This window comes from Mytilus californianus, unplaced genomic scaffold (genome assembly GCF_021869535.1).
Source record: "Mytilus californianus isolate M0D057914Y unplaced genomic scaffold, xbMytCali1.0.p SCAF_2, whole genome shotgun sequence".
NCBI lineage: Eukaryota > Metazoa > Mollusca > Bivalvia > Mytilida > Mytilidae > Mytilus > Mytilus californianus.
The window spans coordinates 66,119,192-66,139,126 of NW_026262668.1; the positions used below are offsets into that span (position 1 = coordinate 66,119,192).

The 19,935-nt window shown below is 31.4% G+C and overlaps 1 protein-coding gene across 1 annotated transcript; it reads right to left on the minus strand.

The window, feature by feature from the left end:
- Nucleotides 1-6,369: 6,369 nt before the first annotated feature.
- LOC127730268 (uncharacterized) lies at nt 6,370-10,592 on the minus strand. Its single transcript, XM_052238568.1, has 3 exons — nt 10,505-10,592; nt 7,828-8,240; nt 6,370-6,576 (listed from the first exon to the last, which is right to left on the minus strand). The coding sequence occupies exons 1-3, from the start codon at nt 10,551-10,553 to the stop codon at nt 6,559-6,561; spliced, it is 480 nt and encodes a 159-aa protein (XP_052094528.1). The 5' UTR covers nt 10,554-10,592; the 3' UTR covers nt 6,370-6,558.
- Between the last annotated feature and the right edge of the window lie 9,343 nt (nt 10,593-19,935).

The window sequence follows — 19,935 nt, forward strand, 5'->3', positions numbered from 1 at the left end:
GTTTAAGATTATTTGGTCAGGTTTAATCCACCATTTTCTACTTGAGGAAATTTCTGTACCAAGTCAGGAATATGACAGTTGTTTTCCATTCGTTTGATGTGTTTAAGCTTTTGATTTCGCCATTTGATAAGGGACTTTCCGTTTTAAATTTTCCTTAGAACTCGGCATGTTTGTTATTTTACTTTTTTTTTTTATAGTACTCCATGGGCGAATAGGTCAATGGTTCCTTTCAGATCTATCACTTGTTATTTGCTTTTTGTAGTTTACTTTACCCTGTTTTAATTCTATGATTGATCACTGGAAACATTATACAGAGAACAATAAACACTAAGTCAGTATGAACATTGCGTGCTGCATGTAGGAGTCATATGTAAAGTAAACACAATAATGTCCTTCTTTTTATTTTATTTTAGTACACAGTTCCCCACAGAAGGACACATAAATTATATATCTATGAAGAAATAAGAATACTACGACATTGAAATTATTGAGACGGAATGGCTTGTTATTGACAACAGCGAGGACTTCATACTTTATTTTTTGCTTAAATTCAGTTTAAGGTGGCACGGTAGTATTTCCTGGCCGATAGGGCTAATGATAGTTTTTTTTAACACTGCCCAAAATTCTACATACACAGTTAACCGATCAGAAGTACTTTCATTATTATATTCAGAAATGAATTTGAATATGTATGATGACCGTTTACTTTTTTGCTGCTTTTAGGTCTTTTATCATGCAGTGAATACAAAATTAAAAAAAAAAATCGAAAATTCATTTTCACCTGTATGTAAAATTATTTTTAATTTTTCTACACCTGATTCATCCCTTAGTTTGGAAAAGTATGTTCAGAAGATACTGTATATTTTGTCCAATCACACTGTTCAGATACATTGACTTAAGTGGGTACACAAAAGAGCAACCTAAATTCTGGACTGTAAATACTACCGTGCCACCTTTAAATGAATTGTTTAGTATTTAAAAACAGTATTATCATATTAAAACGACTATCGATGGTGTTTGTCAAAGATCTTTGTTGAGTACATCGTATGTGCCAATGATATCGCCATCCAACCATAATTAAACCTGGCTTTTTAGTAATCACTTTCTTTTAACTTGTTTATAAATATTATATCTCATATTTGATGTATTTTTTGTTTTTGTATTGCTTGTACGTATAGTCTTTCCTTTTATGACAGGAGGTTTCCACGGCTTTTCTTCTTGAACATAGGACTGAAATTGTCACTTAGAAATAAGTTTCAATGTTTTAAATACCTGTTTGCTTAATTCAGTCTGTTTGTGTAGCGCTAATGCCAAGGAAAGTAATGTAGCTGTATTAGACACTTCATGAGTGATTTTGAGAAAACGGTGATACATGTACAAGTTAGCAATTCCAAAAATAAAAATGGCCAATTTTCATTTTTGTTCCTATGAACATCATGCATTTGATATTTTAGTATTGTTATGTAGAAGCGGTAAAGGTGCATTGCAGAAAAGGACATGTTCTCCTATTTGAATCCCTGGTTTAAAACAGTAATAGTAAACTATGTTGAATCATACATACATACATCTCAGAAAGAAATTATTACAATTCAAAGCAGATGTTTTTATAAATTATTTTTGACACATAACCATTTCTCCTATTGCTGAGTACGCAAAAATTAGACCCCCTATATTTGCTTCAGGAAGCACCCCCTCCCCCCCCCCCCCCCCCCCCAAGAAAAAATCATTACTATAGGAGTGACTTTTTGCAATGGAGAGATCTACATATGTAGAAAATATACAAGCACTCAATTTGTGTGATGGAAAAATAAACATATTTAAAACAAATGCATCAATAGATATAAGAAGATGTGGTATGAGTGCCAATGAGATAACTCTCCATCCAAGTCACAATTTGTAAAAGTAAACCATTAATGGTCAAAGTACGGCCTTTAACACGGAGCCTTGGCTCACACCGAACAGCAAGCTTTAAAGGGCCCCAAAAATGACTAGTGTAAAACCATTCAAACAGAAAAACCAACGGTCTAATCTATATAAAAAACGAGAAACGAGAAACACTTATGAACCACATCAACAAACGACAACCACTGAACATCAGGTTCCTGACTCAGGACAGGTGCAAACAAATGCAGCGGGTTTAAGCGTTTTAATAGACGCCAAACCTTCACCCTACCTGAAACAATAGTGTAACATCACAACATAGAAAGACACACTATACAATATCATAGTGTAACATCACAACATAGAAAGACACACTATACAATATCATAGTGTAACATCACAACATAGAAAGACACACTATACAATATCATAGTGTAACATCACAACATAGAAAGACACACTATACAATATCAATTGAAATGGCTAAACTCAATCAAAAGACATTTTAACAAAAACAAGTGAACATACACTGAACGAATAAATTTTATCTATGACACAATGTAAATATAAATTAATAAAACAAGGGGGTTAGATTTAAAACAATACCAGAAAGCCCATAACCTTGGACAAAATGCCGCCATATAAAATACACAGGTAAATAAAAATAATTTTGTTGTAAGGTATAATACATGGAGTACGGAAATAATTTTTTTTACAAAATAAATAATGTCTTTAAACAGAACTTAAATATTTTTATAAAAGAGGTAATGTTTTGTTTAACTTATTTATCATGTGTACCATATGAATCATCTGAAATCTGGTAATTTAATTCCTTGTTTAAGATAGAACATTGTTTGAAAAAAAGATTATCTATAATATTGTACGAATTGATCGGTATCTATTATGTTTGAATTTTCCCATAATTCTATAATTTGACGGTGCAAACGAAGACAATTCTTATAAAATTGGAACCATATTGACAATAAGCCAAAATTTGGCAAAAGTTTGAAAATTATTTCAAATTAAGGAATATATCTCCCCTAAGCAAACCTCTGATTCCTTGCAAGGCTTTGGCTTTACTTATTGTCCCTTTTGGACATATCAGCTCTGCAATTTTTTTATATGTTTTGGATTTTCAAATATTTTGGCCTCGAGCATCACTGAATTTACATTAATTGTCGACATGTGCATCTGGTGCAGTGAAATTGGTACCGTTAATGTTAATATTATTGGTTATCATTAGATTTGAATTTCATGGAATACAAAAGGGTCTGGAAAGGTCAAATTGACTACATAAGGTTCGTACACAACTGGTTACAGTCACTGCATTTAAGTACCTAGTATGAATATTTGTGACTTCACATAATTCCAAAATTTTCAACTGCACAATGCATTTGCATATAATATCAAAGATACCAGCAGTTGATAACTGTCAGAGAAATATTCAAGTGCGAGAGCAACCTGCACAATCAAATTATATCTCTTTCAGTTTAGTCACGCGTTTCGTAAAAAAAAACCATGCAAACTTTAGTGTAACAGATTCGTTTTCATTTTCAATTGATTTTTTCTGTTCGAGTCTTCCTTATTTATATATTTTTTAATGGGCCTTATTTCTTTCATTTGTGTTTAAATAAAAGTAATTGAAAAATAAATGGTAAACAGATTATTTGTCATTGTAATTATTACATGCTCTGTAAAGGGTATGACTTTTCACATTTCTAAAATAAATGAGAAATTGCCAAATCTTATCTGTCATTAAATCACTAAAAACACGTTTTTAGTATAAAAAATGTCTATATGAAACACGTAGTTCATGTGTCATTAGACAGTAGTTTGAAATAAATGTCATTCTTAATTTCCATCGATTAATAGTAAAACAATTAAGTTACAAAGAAGAAAGGAAATGATTAATACTCTAACACAATAATAATAATATAATATCCAATATTCATATTTAGAGTTCACTACGTGATATCTAACAACGGTCATGTGTCCATACCTTATGTAAATTAATCAAAATGGTTTCTTTCTTTGAATAAGCGATGTGTCCTTATATAGTAAGATGGGTTTATCAATATCAACTTAATAATATTTTTGACAATATTAATTTCTGTAATGAAAAAGAAACCTGCTTTGTACTAGACCGACGCTGAGACGAGTTTTTAACTTGTTCCTCACACGGTAACAGTTCGCAGGAAAGTATTTTATATTACCTGAACATACTATTTAGATCAAAACCCGATAAGACTATTGGTGGAGAAACCACTGCCAATATCACGAGTTTTCAAGTCATTGGTTTGACCCAGTGCGTAATCGAGCCAAAGACTTCTAGCGATCGAGCCGTGCATGCTTCTACGAAATCACAGAATGTTTTTGGCCTAAAAAAACATTTGTGTACAAAGGGAAACAAAGGACCATACATATGCTACTCTTTTGTTGTGCATGGTGCTCCTTTGGGCACAACGGATGTCCTCTGCGTTGTTTTAGAGACCCCTTAATTTATAGTCGTGTATAAACTCTTTCCTCATTTCATAAATTTCATAAATCATTTAAGTAATAATCAATGGACATAAAAACGTAAAGAATAGGTACAATATTTTCTTTTTTAACAATTAAAATGTATGAGGGAAATAAATTTATCTGATCGTTCCGGTCAAATTATTGTTATTCAAAAAAACTTCAGCGATATTCGTATACTATATAAATATATTCTGTCTCCAGATTTCCCGATTTTATTGTAAGCGAAGGGTAAAATTGACATTACTGCTTATGTCACAGTTCTTTTGGGTGAGAAGAAAAAGACTAAACTGACGACAATTGTCAAACTACAAATTTATAAGTGAATGCTATTTTGCAGGATAAAATCAATTTCATGTAAATTGGACGAAAGTATAAGTTTGTTGTCGCTACCAAACTGTGGGAACATTTGACAGATTCTTTGTATCTAAATTTGCATGGCCTGTTTTTGAAAAAGATCCCCAGAAGATGTTACAGGATGTATAAGTGCAAAATCAAAATGTTTTTATATTATTGGACCTTGGACTAGAACATGTATGATTTTCAAATCCCTTTGTTCACATAAAACTTGGAAAACTTTTAGTAGCATATATTACTAATAAGATTGTATAAAACAATAAGACCTCAAAAATGTATTATTTTCCATGTCATATGAAACTATGATTTTCGGCTATTTAGACACTTAATACGGATAATGTTTTATTGAAATGTGCTGTTATAACGCTTTGTAAATCATTTCAAATTGAGGCATGTATCTCTCTCGTGCATAGCTCTGATTCCTTGACCGGATTTGGCCTTATTTTTGGTTCTTTTTGGTTTTATCATCTCTCCCGCGTTTAAATAAATTTTTGAATTTTCAAATATATTTGCCTCGAGCATCACTGGAGAGACAATAATTGTCGAAAGAGGCGCAGTAAAAATGGTACCGTTAACGTTGTTTTACATGATATTGTGTGATGTTAGATCATCTGATATTACTTATCAACGTATTTCATACGTTTGTAGGAGTAATACGATGGATGTAACATAGGGAGCAGCATCTGCTAACCCTTTCGGAGCACCCGAGATCACCCCAGTTTTTGATAATGTTCGTATTGTTCAGCTTTAAGTTTTTTCTATGCTATGTTTTGTTGACTGATTGTCTTTTCGTCGTTTTCCGAGGTTTTTTTGCGTTTTTTTTTTTGCCATGACATTGTCGGACTCGGACTTTGAATATCCCATAGGTGACACTTTGACACTTTAATATGTAACTCAGAAACGGGAAGATATGGATGGATAAATGATGAGCTTGAAACAAAGTCCAACCATACATAATCATAATTATAATATCTTAGTTAAAAAATAAAACTTCATATACTCAATTTATATCTTTACGGTCGAAGTGCCATTCAGATTTAAACCAGTACTGTAAAAACAACGGTATCAAATTAAGATTATATTTGGAACAAAAAAAAATACAAAAAAAGCTCAACAGCGATATTATTTTTGGAAGATGAAATCTCATTTTTTTTCGTGAAAAATTCTAATTTCACATGCATAACTTTGTTCATACTAAGTCCATAACAACAAAGCGGATTTTACCCTCAAAATTAGCAACTGAAGCCTTAATTCAGTTCCAAGAATCAATATCGACGAAAAATTCATATACACAGATCTACAATTTTCCAACATGTATCTGCAAATAATAAAAAAAAAATGAAAATTTTCACACATGGAAAATAGGAAAAAACCATTGTAAGTTCTGAAAAAAGATTCCCATTGTAATTCAAAATGTGAGTTAAATCTGAACGAAATTTGAATAAACCAAAACTCAAAAATTACATGAGTCACAGATCACACTGTTCCGAATATTGTTTTTAAATGGCGAATGGAGTCAAGTAGCTGCAACGCAAGTCCTTTGCGGTACACGAAAAAAAGCAATGCCATAAACATAGTATTAAGAAATTTATAAGGTGTAAACAAACAGCTCGGTGATATTTTTATATTTAATATAAAATGAATATTTATCACAAATAAAACTTTCATTTTGGATTTAAAAACATTGTAAAATAACAGTAGCATAATGAACAGCAAACGGTGTGCACGTTGTCATAGTCATGTCACAATACTGATTACTTCATCGTAACGTTGTAAGAAAATCAGTTATCTTTCTTTTCTTCTTTAACCAAACATACCACTCTGTAAAAAAAAGAAATATTTAACTAACTAATCGATATAAGTATGTGCTTATATTGTAATAATTAAATTATGAGTTTCTCTCTTGCAACTATAAAAATTCAATAAGAATAAATCATCGTACATGTACAAGTCTGTATTTATCCCCTCGAAAAATATATATAATTGGAAATTGTTGGTATATAGTGTGTGAAAATGAGACTATATTATATTATATATGCCAAAGTCTAACATTTAACACATGAGTCATTGCCATGAATCTATAGTGCTGTTTATGAATCGGGCAGGCATTCCTCTAAAAAGTATATGGACAGAAGCAATGCTGGGATCCATATAGTTTTTGGGAGAAGACCGAAGGAAGTGGTACGGTTTATTTGTTAAAGTAAAGTTTTTTAAATTTTGATAGTTGAAAGCAGTGTTTAAGTTCCACCTTGAATCGGATATTCCAATTCACTCACTACATCAAACAAAAAAAAGCACTTCAGAAAAGTAGGATAAAATAGTCCTTTTCTGGAACAACGAAGAGTCTAATATCGTGACATATTTAATGCGTTTAAGCAATTAAACTGTAACATTTTTTGTTCAAAACTGTCTTTATTAACACAAATTCACAATACAATATAATCATCGGCCATTGTCCCGGTCCGAAACATGATATAAATATGTATGTACATCAATATGTCGTTAAATGAAATAGGATACCCTGCATCTATCATGTTTTTCAATAACATATGGTCAAATTGCTGCATTGACCCCCTCATAAATTATTGAAAACTATCATTCTGCATTGATAATGATATATTGGTGTAAATTAGATACAATCATTCGGGTTAACGCCCTCAAAGTGTATCTAATACATAAAATAGTTGATATTTAATAAATAAACAGAAGCAATACAAGTCATACAAGTAGTAGATACACTATTTAGAAACGAGTTCTTTATTGTTGTCTGTTGTCTTGAAATCTTTCAAGAAACTACAGAAACAGTACTTTAGACTTAAATACTAAAAAGTTCTCGTTCTTAAATCACTTCTTTAAGGTAATTGTGTTAACGTATTAAACGTGCCATTAAGGTATTTACATGTTAAATGTGCCATTAAGGTATTTACGTATTAAATATGTCATTAAGGTATTTACGTATTAAACGGGTCATAAAGGTATTTACACATTGTGCCATAAAGGTATTTACGTTCATAGCTAATCTTTCTGCTATGATGTTTGTGGGAATTTAAATGATAATCAAACTATAGTTACCTGCATAAGCATGTACATTGTTGCAGGATCGATTCCTGAGGAAGCAGTTTCTGCAGCTGCTGGTTTTGGTGATGACGATGACATTAATAAGCTCATGGTAAGTGGATCCATCCCCCCAGCCTGCTTTGATAATAACATTATCATCATTGGGTCAATGCCTGATGATTGTGGTTGTGCTGCTGGTTTTGTCATTTTCAAAGTTGGTTTTGCTGCTTTTCCTTTTCCTTTTCCAGCCATGGTGTTAGGTCCCATCATTGCAGCTAGTTTAGCCATTTGAAACATTTTTGGGTCCATAATAGGAGCCGCACTCATGTCCATTCCTCCCATTGGCATCTTTCCACCTCCTCCCATACCTTTCATCATTGCCATCATCAATGCAGGATTTTCCATCATACCGGTAAACTGGCAATAGCCTAGAATATTCAAATAATAATTCTAAGAAAGGTAACGGTTATTTAGTCCTTAATCTCTTTTAATTTATTTTTTATAATTAAAATCTATAAATCTATTGCTATAAGAAAATTGGTTCATAATAAAAATTCAATTAAGGAACATCTCTACAACGTTTACGTGACGAAGGAAACGTAGCATTCTATATTGATACATATTTGTTTGTTTCGGTCTAACTCAGCCCCGTCCACGTGTCAAATTAAATATATATTTTTTTAGTAAATAATCGTGAAATGATTGCTAAATATTACAAATTCGTTTGACGGAATAACGATCTCAATCTCATCTTAAAGTTTTATATATGTTGCACATATCCAAAAATCATTCACTCTGAAACAGTTGAAAATTAATTTCATCATTCGAAGACCAGAAATATAATTTCATATTTTTCAAGACGGGGAGTAAACGTAAAAATAATCACCTGTCATTTTTTATTATGGAAATTTCTGAAAATGTATGTATATTTCACCATAAATATATCAAATGACCAATCGACTGACCAAAATTATCGCTGTGTTGTTACTTTCTGATATACGCTTATGTATGTTTAAGACATGTATGACAGCTTAAATGTTGCTTACTACAGAAATCATTGAATATGCGCCATTTATAGCTGCAGTTATCTCGACTGGTTTATCGGCTTGGAGATTTATCTTGTTGAATAGAACCACAAGTAAAGTGTACATTTAGAAAATAACTTTAAAATAAGGACATGAACATTCCGTACGAACATTGAGCTAAATCATTTGTCACGTGACCAGTTGGGGTTTTATCAGCTATGGAGGAAAAGGGAATGAATATGTACCATTTTACCAAATATATACGTTCTATCAAATATTACCTTCTTACGTTTTACAACTTTTTTTTTTAATTTCAAAACAGTTCACTTCGATAAATTACCCAGTTATGATCGAATTTAACTTGAAATTCTTCAGTGTTGTGCTTTTCTATCAGAATAAGTGACGAAGGAGTAATCTCCGAGAGGTCATGGCAAATATTCAAGTTAACGGCTTTCACGTTATTGTGTCTCAATGCCTGGTTATAAAGATGGCACTAGACTTTACTTTTAAAACTTATCATTTTTGTAAAGCTTTAGACTAGAGACGCCAAGGATTCCGAGACCGATTGTAATACATGCAGAGAAGTATCCCTGACAAACGAGTCGTCTACGAAGTTCGAACAGATATAAATGCGTTTCGTCGGTGTTTCCAATTGAGGAAAAAAAACATATACATTTGTACTAAACGTAAGTATCCGATTCGAACATATAATGCATTTGTAATGGGCGATGAAACTGTCCTGATCTCCCGTTTACCAGAAAACAACTCTATAAAAAATAAATGAACTTTACAATTGAATTGTTTGTATGTGACAAAGGTCAGATACTGACTTAAGTAAAGGATAAGTTATGTCACAAGTCCGGACTTCTCTATAAATACTACGCGTGTAACTTCGAATAAGTCGCTTACATTTTCAAGTTGTTCATGTCATTTGTAACACAGCCCTCAAAGCAAAAATAGAGGAATTTGTTTCGTGAAATTAAATGCGCGGATTCTTCGTCATTGATTAGATAGTCATCGGGTCACTATTTGTCTTTTGGACCCCTCAAAACGTGTTTAACTGGTTTGTATTTAAAAATGGACAAGGGAAGTGCTAAAATCGTACTACGAATTTCCTTTTTTAAGCACACAGATTAATTGTCAATTGAATTAAAGTCAATTTTCTTATTTAGTCTTTCCGAGTACTGATTTCCGTTCACGATTTTTCTCTTAACACAAAATTTAAGAATCTCAGTCTACTTTGAGTTTTACATTCTTACAAATACACGTATACTAATACTAATTTAGAATATATTATTTTTTGATAATAAACATCAATAAATTCTTATGTAAAGACAGTTTCTTAAATGATTTATTATTCTCAGTACCTGTATTGATATTAGTAGTACATGTATGTGTTTGCTCAGATTTCGTAGTCACTAGAAATTCATTGTCGTATAAGTTTAAGATTAATTTGAAATTGTATATCTAATAAAAGGATGGGTATATATTGTTTTAAAGTAAAGTTTATGAAATTTTTCAGCTACTTTTATTTATCTATCTCAAACCCCAAAAAAGTGAAATAACGAGTTAAATAAACCCAAATACAAGTATGTGCATAAATTATATGTATTATTAGTATAAAATTGATTTGTATTATATTAAAATATTTGTCTAAATGTTCTTACCAGAACTCAGAAGTGTCGCCACAAGCAGAACCCCAATGTAAACTCTCATGTTGGAAATTATTTTTATGTGACATATACTGTTAGTAGCTTCCCTTTTATACCCAGTTCATGACGGCTGAATTAGCCTTTGGTGTGATGGATGTTTTAATCAAATAAATGACAAGATATTTACGAAATATAGCCATTACTTTACGACTTTTTATTGTGGTGAGTTATTATGTATCATATGTATTATGTCAGTAGAGGATGCTTAAGTAATTTCTGGTCTTTTATCATGTTTTATTTTTAACTTTTGTAACACATGCAGACATTGGTGTAGATGTAGCTTTCTTTTCAAATTATTTTTTCAAACTTATTTTAAATTTCAAAAAACACATAATACACACCAAATTGGAATCCCGATTTATATTAATTTTATCAATTACTCATACATACATTTTTATTGTTTTGAAAATCATATAGAAGAATGGTGTATATCCAACTATATCATCTCCAATAAAATAAATTGTCATTATTTATAATTTATCGATCTATTCATTTACTGGATAATCTCGGGAACCTCCATATCACCCCATGCGTTAGGTCGAGAGATGATATAAATATGAAAAATAATGCGTCATAATTTGATATATACACCGTACTCTGATAAAAGTCCTATTAATAAGTGTTCAGAAATGTTAACTACCTTTCTCTCATTCAATTGGGCTTTTACACTTTTAAGCCTCGCAAGGGTTCCACCTGATATAGCCATAACCAAAAGTTAAGCTGATTTGGTAAGTAATAGGTACATATGGTGTTATGTGAATGCAACTAAAAGGAATCTACTGGCGGGAAATCCTCTACTCGCAAAACAAGTTACTTTTCAATGAAGAGTAAAGTTAAGCCAAACGAAAAAATGCCAATTAATCAAGATTGAAAAGATTAAGGGACGAACATTAAATATTTTCGGAAGAGGGGAGAGAGGGTGGGGATCGGAGAATTTTGAAAGTGAAACAATTGTGTACAAAAGTGACTTTCGCAGGAGATAGAAAATAATCAGATGAAAATGTATAGATGTATAAAAACCAAAGCAAAAGTAGATTTCTAATAACAAAATTATGAATGGTTTTAATTTTCAAAACGCATGACTATTATATCACTCTCAGGATGTTTGTTTGTTCATTTGACCTTAACATTATATAAGTAAATACACATATAACTACATAATAAATTATTTGATTATTGTCCTTTCATTTGTACAATCTGACATGCGAGCATTTCCTCAATGTGTATTGCATATTCGTTTTATCATAGTTGACATTTGACAGGTTAATGAACAATGACCTCAACATCAAAGGCTGACTGCAACTACATGTACAAGTTCTGTTTACGTTCTTATAACTATGACCTTACGTCGACATTTCAACTCGAGGTCAACCGAGAACACAAAACAATAACATTGTAACATATTGATGGCAAAGTGAATATACATGTACTTATATAAATATGATTTTTTTTATATAAAAAATAGTTTAAAGAAAGGTTTGATATTGTTTTTTCTGTTCTTCTTAAAAACCATTTGCAAAAAATCGTATTTCAACAGTAGGCTTAAAAAACAAAAAAAACAGTTGTTTTTCCTTTAAATCTTTATTTTTTTTTAAAGATTCTGTATGAAATTGGTTTGTCAGAATGTATTCAACATTCCAATTTGTCAAAATTACGTCGCAGAAAGTATAGTTATATTGTTTACGGGTAGGGTTTATATCGGGGTTGTCAAAAGAATAGAGAAAAAGACAAGAAATGATAATGTCATTTGGATGCCTACAATTAACAGTACCAATACTGAATTACTACAGACCTTCTAAAATTCAAACTGACCACACGCACGATACACGCACGCACGATACACGCACGGTGAATGCACGATACACGATACACGCACGATGAGCGATGAGCGTTACACGGAGGATTAACGAAAAATGAATGATGAATGATGAACGCACGATACACGCACGATGCACGATGAATGATGAACACACGATACACGCACGATACACGCACGGTGAATGATTCATTGACGAATGAACGATAAGCGCTTGATACACGGTTCTCAAAGCCATTTTATTTGGAATTGCATTTAAAAATTGATGTATGATAATGAAAATCTATAAGGGTATACAAATTTTAGATATCTCGCTTTCTGTGTTGATTGGTCGACAGTTTTACTAAACACTCCATGTATTAAATAAATAAATTGTAGTATAGTATTTCCAATATCAATGAGTGTTGTCAAATTATAAAACTCATCGATTTTATAATTCTACTAAATATAAATAATTTAAAAATTGCTACGTTTTAAAGAGTGGCGATTCCAGCCATTTTTAAAAAGAGGGTTCTCAACCCAGGATAAAAGGGGTGGTTTTAACCATATGTCCCCATTCAAATGCATTGACCCCCCCTTCTTTTTATCTGCCTAAATTTGTAACCTTAACTAATTAATTATCATATGTTTACGTTCCGAAATTTAGGAAATATTTGTATGTTTCGAAGTTTAGTAAGATGTCCATTATCAATGAACTAAAATTCATTTTTGTTTAGGGACCAGCTGAAAAACGACTTCGGTGCGGGATTTTCTACCCATTGGTGGTCTTCGACTGTTTTCTGCCTGTACGTCTAAACACTGCTAAGGACTTATAATATGCCACTAAGGACTAGAAATGACGTGTTACTTGTACTCTGTTTTCATACTATGGTAGAGATAGATAAATTTTTATTACATAAATTCCAATTTTTAAAAGAAAAAGAATCACCATTAAATGAGTAGTTGAACAATATTTAGAACGTGCCGGTTTTTCATTGATATTGCCAAAAATCAGTGATCCGACTGACACGAGCGAACTTACATAACAACTGATTAAACAATCATAATCTCTTTTTTTTTTACTTAAGTTACAATGTTCCTTATATTATCAGAATCGTATGAGTTAATTTAGAGCAAAATATATAATTTGTCAGAAAAATCTGATTCGTACAAATTAATTAGAAATAGCTAAGAAAATGAAATTTACCAAATAATGAGAAAATTTAAACATTTGTAATACCAAATACTTCATAATATACTTCTGAAACGACTTTTCGTCCTGAATATGCATGAAATTTTGCCACTGGACTTTTAAACAACCACTGAATAATCAATCAATCAAATTTTGCTCTCAGTAAAAATGAATTAAACAATGTAAGCCACAATTGTATCCATCACTTGGTGTCTGTTGTTTGTTTGTACAGTAAACATACTGAATCTTTTTATATTCCTTATACAATTTCAAGTATGTAATAAAATTCATACATATTTTCAAACATCCTGGCACTTCAAATTTCTAGGAGGTGAGATTCTCGGGGTTTTACCTGAAACTCTTTGGGAAATGCAATTTTTAATTCCAATTCCAATTCCAAACTGTAAAAGATATCCCAAGGTTTTTTAAAATGCATTTCTAATTTGATAAGGAGATTTGAAAAAAAACGATCTCAATGGTAGTTGAAATTATTCAGTGCAATCATTTTGTATCCGCCGTTGTCTTTCATACATATCAATTGTTTGCTGTTCGTTATCTGTTGTTTATGGCAGTTAGGCCTCGCGATCGGTCTCCAAATTTAAGCCCCCACTTAGGTAAATTAATGATCATTTATAAGGGGGGGGGGGGGTTTTCTCGGGACAAACATTATTTTCCTTCCTTAAAAACAACTTAACAATTTTCTATATTTTTCATTTAATCATAAACCGATGAATATTAAATGATTTTTAAAAAATTAAAAAAATATTTTTATTCTAATATATCTAAATATCTGGGTTATTTTCTTATCCAAATAATTATTTTTTCATTTTTTAAGGAAAAAGTGTTATCAGTTATGGCCCCCTCATTTTAGACATGACATTTTGCTTGCTACTGTATGAAGATTATTCGTTGCAACTTTTATGAAGAAATTACCGACTTTTTTTAACTAGATAAATATACAACAAAAATACCGTTTTTTTCTTCTTGTATCAATTTCTTTTCACAAAAATTAAATATTAACAAAGAATTGTTACACAAATGTAGACCCCCAATTTTATAACGAAGATATTCCTAATCTCTTTATCGAAATCTGCATATCTTTATCTTTTGAAACAAAAAAGTTAAGGATGTCTGTTCAAAGGACAAAAATGTCCAAGAAACCGAAATGTTATAAGTAAAATTTTTTAATGTCGAATAATTCAAACCCATTTGTCTTTTAAATTTAGCACATGAAAATATAATTTTTATTACATATACAAATTGATTTTGTAAAAATTAGCTTGTATATATGTGAACTTTTGTAAAAAAAAATCACTGTGGTTCTAAAACTGTATCACATGCCCATAATTGTCCTAAAGCTAAATGTCATCGTCAGATTATGAGGGTCTGAATAGGGATTCATTATTTCTGTATTCTATCATTTTAGGCAATTTTTTCTAATCGTTATACCTTTTGTCGATCATTCTTTATTCCATATATTCTAGTACCTCATCATTTTCTTTTCTATATATTTGTCTGGTTATTTTTTGTATTCTTTATTTTTTGGTCAATAATTTTCTATTCTATAAACCCCAATCCACACCCTCATGTATAATGGAAGACGATAAACATTTTAGTATACATACCACCCGTTGTCACTCTCACCTGACATACAAACCACAAATTGTTATTTTTACCTGGACACGGGACTTATATAATTACGTAATAATAACGGATATAGTAAATTCAGTAGAATATAACCTGTATCAACGCACTGGCTTGTTAAATGAATATTGATCTGACAACTGTTTATCATATTTTTAGTTATTTTAAAATTGAGAATGGAAATGATGAATATGTCAAAGAGACAACAACCCGAAAAGAGCAGATGACAGCCGAAGGCGACCATATTTGATAAGGTTTTAGTTTCTAATGAGACAGTAACCATCGTATTTTCAGAAAATCTCGAAACGGATAATGAGAGTTTAGCGACCTTGACCGGCTATACAGCCCAAGCACGGTTGGTCTCTAAAAGTTGCCGAATTTAAGAGCCTATATCAAGAGATAGGCTTTACCTAGCTTTAGGTGTTTAAAAAATATCCATTTAAGAAACAACTGTGGCTTCTTTATATTTATACCAAAATTGAGTTCAAGGCAGTATTTTGTCGAAGAGACCAATTACACAAAGTGCAACATGCGAGAAGAGGTTTCATTTCCCTTCTTTATTTTTTATTGAAGTGAGTAATCTTTTGAGATTACTTCACGAAAATATATTTTAAATGAAAAGGTGCAACTGGATGCATCCCTAAAAAAACAAATTTAAATATATATATATTACCTGAAGATCTGTAAAAGCAGTGAAAGCGCTAGTAAAAGTGATGAATTGAAACCGTTATTATCTTTTATTAATTTTCTTATATGTTACCAGCATACGGATTCTACTTAACTTGTCTTTATATATATATATATTAAAAATTAAATACACAAAAAGAGTTTTAAAAGCAGCATTATATATAATTTAAATTTGTTTGTTATATATATATATAAAATGACGGATATTCGTCAATCAGACAGCAATCCAACATAAACACGAGTAAGTTACCTGACATCTAGAATAAGAGGTTTAAGCATACCCCGCGCTGGTCAACTTTCTGAGTTGTGGGTAAAATTCAATATACATGTAGGACTGTGAAACGGGAAATATACGAAAGAGATGTTTTTACGTACGATGAAGTGTCATTCCCTCAATACATACGGGTCCACCGTGAAACTATTCTTATGATTATGTAACGGTAAATGATGATCTCATTAGAGGAACAAATTAAGTAAAGATACATGTTGAAGCAAGAATAATTTCCACATGCAAAACATCAAATAGGACGATCTCTAAATTAGTACGCGGCAACTTTAACTATTACATTCATAAACAATAACACTAGTAAATGCTTTATATACTGACATTGAAACAAATATACTGCTCATAATAATTGCACATCTGTAGACTTTAATCTAGGTATCCCGCGTTATATAAACCATCGAAAACCATCGAACAGCTCATGGCACTTCGGCGCAGACTAGCGCTCTTCACGCGTGGCCATCAAACTTTATGATCTCCATTGCACCTCCGAGTCATACACACATATATATTCCGATTTTCTAATAATGGTTTTTATTATTTTAATTCCCGTAGGTACTCCCAAAGAAATAGGGTTTATTTAAGGGTTTACACATCTTCATAGCTAAAATATCTTGATACTTATATCACGTACAGATATCTATGACAAACATTTCTTAAATTGTCAGTATATAAATTTAGATTTTTTTAAGAAACGTAGGTTTCAGCTACAGCAGACTAAATTGGCTTTTGATGGATTGAAGGCTTATGTAAAAATAAGAAAATGTGGTATAATTGCTAGTGAGTCAACTATTGAAGAAAGTTCAAATCAAGAGGAATGCTAGCAGTTATATCTATACGACCTTCAATAATGAAAAAAATACGGGAACTGTAAAGTCGGTTATTAAAGGCCCCGCCCCGACATGAAAAAAATATGAAACAATTCAATTGAGCAAACTAACGGCCTTCTTTATTTCAAAGCTACATGTATCTTGCCACAAAAAGCCCAAATACATGTATATAACAGAATTGATGTTACGAAAACCACTGAACTACGTGCTTTTGACTTTGGACAGACACATAAATACACAGAATGTTGTGAATGTGTATAGGCCCTTTATTGGTCATATAGCTCAAAACTCCTATCTATTTTATACATTCTTTGGCTTTCAAATATTTAGCATTAAGCGTTCCTAGTGAAAGTAAATCCAGAAAAGCGTTATAGATACATGAAATGTGTTGTTTTGTGAGGGGATCAAAACGTAGGGATCGATGTTAATGTCTGTTTTATATGTGCAATAATATCGGCCTTCTAACTTTAGTGAAACTCTGCAGTTGTTCAGTGATTGATCCAGGGGGAGGGTTCATGGGGTTGGAACCCCCCTTTTTTGGACGATCAATGCATTTGAATGGGGACATATAGTTGGAACCCCCCCCCCCCCTATTGCCCTGGGTTGGGAACCCCCCTTTTTAAAATGCCTGGATCCGCCCCTGTTGTTTCATGTAATTGATATGCAAATTATCACAAAACTAAAAGGATAAGATGGATGAATTAATAGTTGATCGTTTAACGTCCAGGGGCATATATTATAGATTCATTATTAGGGGGAGTACAATAATTATGATATAATGATGAACATTGGCAATCATACCACAACTTCTTTTATATAAGAACGTACATGTGTAGATTTTCGTCTTTTACTGTAAACGACAGTGTCCCTGGGAGTCAAAGCCGAAATCAAACTTGTGTAAATTTCTGAAACATACATTTCATTATTTAATCCAATGTAAAGCAAAACAAATAATACCGTTTTGAGCTATAAAACCAAGGCAACCCTTTATACTAGTCAAAAGTTGCTGGATCGTGATAGATGCATACGAAACTTCAATTAATTGTTTGTATTTTTTAATCTTTTATTTCCGATAAAGATGAACACAAAATCTATCGGATAAAAACTACCGATTTTTCTATAAGATAAAATGTATCCTTATTGGAGTCAAATTTGTCATATGGATTCATAAAGGACAAAAAAATGTCCTCAGTAACGGAACAAAAAATACCCCCATGGTAAAATAATCCGTCATTCTTTAATACAAAGTACTATTGTGACTTATTTTTTCGGATATTAATCTTTTAGACATACATTAAAAACGGTGTCCTTGATATGCAACCATGAACACAATGAAAAGTGAATCTGTGAAAGTGTTCCATGTTTATTCCATTTAAATAAAGACTTGTTATGATAATACAATATATTTAACTATTTTATCAAAAAATTTAAATAAAAAAGAATATCTTAAACTCGTAAACACAATTTCAAGTTTAAAAAGTTCCTCAATTTAAAATCCTTCTTAAGGAATACGGGATATATTTGCGTGATCTTATACTTGTTTAATTAAAAAAATGCCTTCAAATACATATGTTTATTTGTATTCAATTTTCCACAAAACATATTTAGCTTATTTTAAATGAAAATAAAGAACAGAGAATAAAAACACTGTTGGAGAAAATACATATTCGTGCTAAATTCGCCTCAGTTTAATTTGTTAATTCATGTTTGACATCTAAAATCTTAATCCGCAATCCACATTTACCCGACAATCTTGTATATTGTATTTTCTCAATGGAATAACCTTACCTGCACGTGACCATCAGAAACGAAGACAAAAATTATATTCATGTACAAGAATTGTGGACACTTTTGAGGGAGATAACTCAAATTAAGAAATAATTCTTTTGAACTGGGTTTCTAATCTCCTTGACTCATCTGGTGTCCAGTTCGCAAGATAAGACAACTCTCGATATGTGTCGCGATGGTCTATATATGATCATATATGTGTTAATTGATTGTAATCAGTGGGAATCCTTTAACATGTTAACTATCAGCAAGGATTTGTATAGTTTTAAATCCTTGCTATCAGCAAGACACTTGGTTTTAAAGAGAAAGAAAAATTATATTTAAATATGCAATTACTTGGGCTGAAATAGAAAGAATTCACGACTAACTATGTCGAAAAAGTTCATAGTTCAATTTTGATTTGGCATAATTACAAATCTTTCTTTCAAAAGAATCTTCTTTGTCCTTCTTGATTATGTAAAAAAAAATCCGAAAAAAGGTATTTACTATCTGTTTTATACGCCTCTGAAACCGTAAACGATTGACTTTACAATGGTATTATGAGATCATAAGTAAAGGTAATTTTTCAGTCCTGAGTTGCAAGTAAATGGCACAAAGTCCCACGCCTGACCGTCTCATAATTGATAGGACAAAAATTCACAATTAAATAGTAAAACTGTTTACTATCGTTTGAATATATTAGAGAAACTTAAATTATTGAAGTACTTTCTTTTTATCACATAAATTCATTATACAGCTTGGGATATTGTTCGTTAGAATTGATAAATGAAGACTTATCAAATTTTATTCATGCAAAGGATATATTTCTTGGTACCATAAAGCCAGTCAAGTAATAACAAATTTTCGCAGCCTATTTTTCTAAATAATCACTAGATCATTATGAATTCTTTTACCGTGAATTAATTTTGTTTACAAAGTTGTTTATACTTATAATTATTAATGTTCAAGAAAACACAAACTATTACTATGAAATAAGTTTTTCACATTGTAAATCAGAGACAAACTATCTCTAACCTGACTTTTTTCTGGTACCATCTTCGTGTCCGGGGCTTTTATGGCCTACATTTGAAATGTATCATCTTAATTCAACAAATGGATATATTGGCTCATAAATAAAAAGTTGTGGTATGATGAAAACTTTCCGTCAATTGAAAGAACAAAATACGA

Bases quoted from the DNA above. Each gene is read 5' to 3' on its own strand.
- LOC127730268 (XM_052238568.1), bottom strand. From the start codon at position 10,553: ATGAGAGTTTACATTGGGGTTCTGCTTGTGGCGACACTTCTGAGTTCT. The intron at 8,241-10,504 runs GTAAGAACATTT...TGAATATTCTAG, and splicing joins GGCGACACTTCTGAGTTCTG to GCTATTGCCAGTTTACCGGT.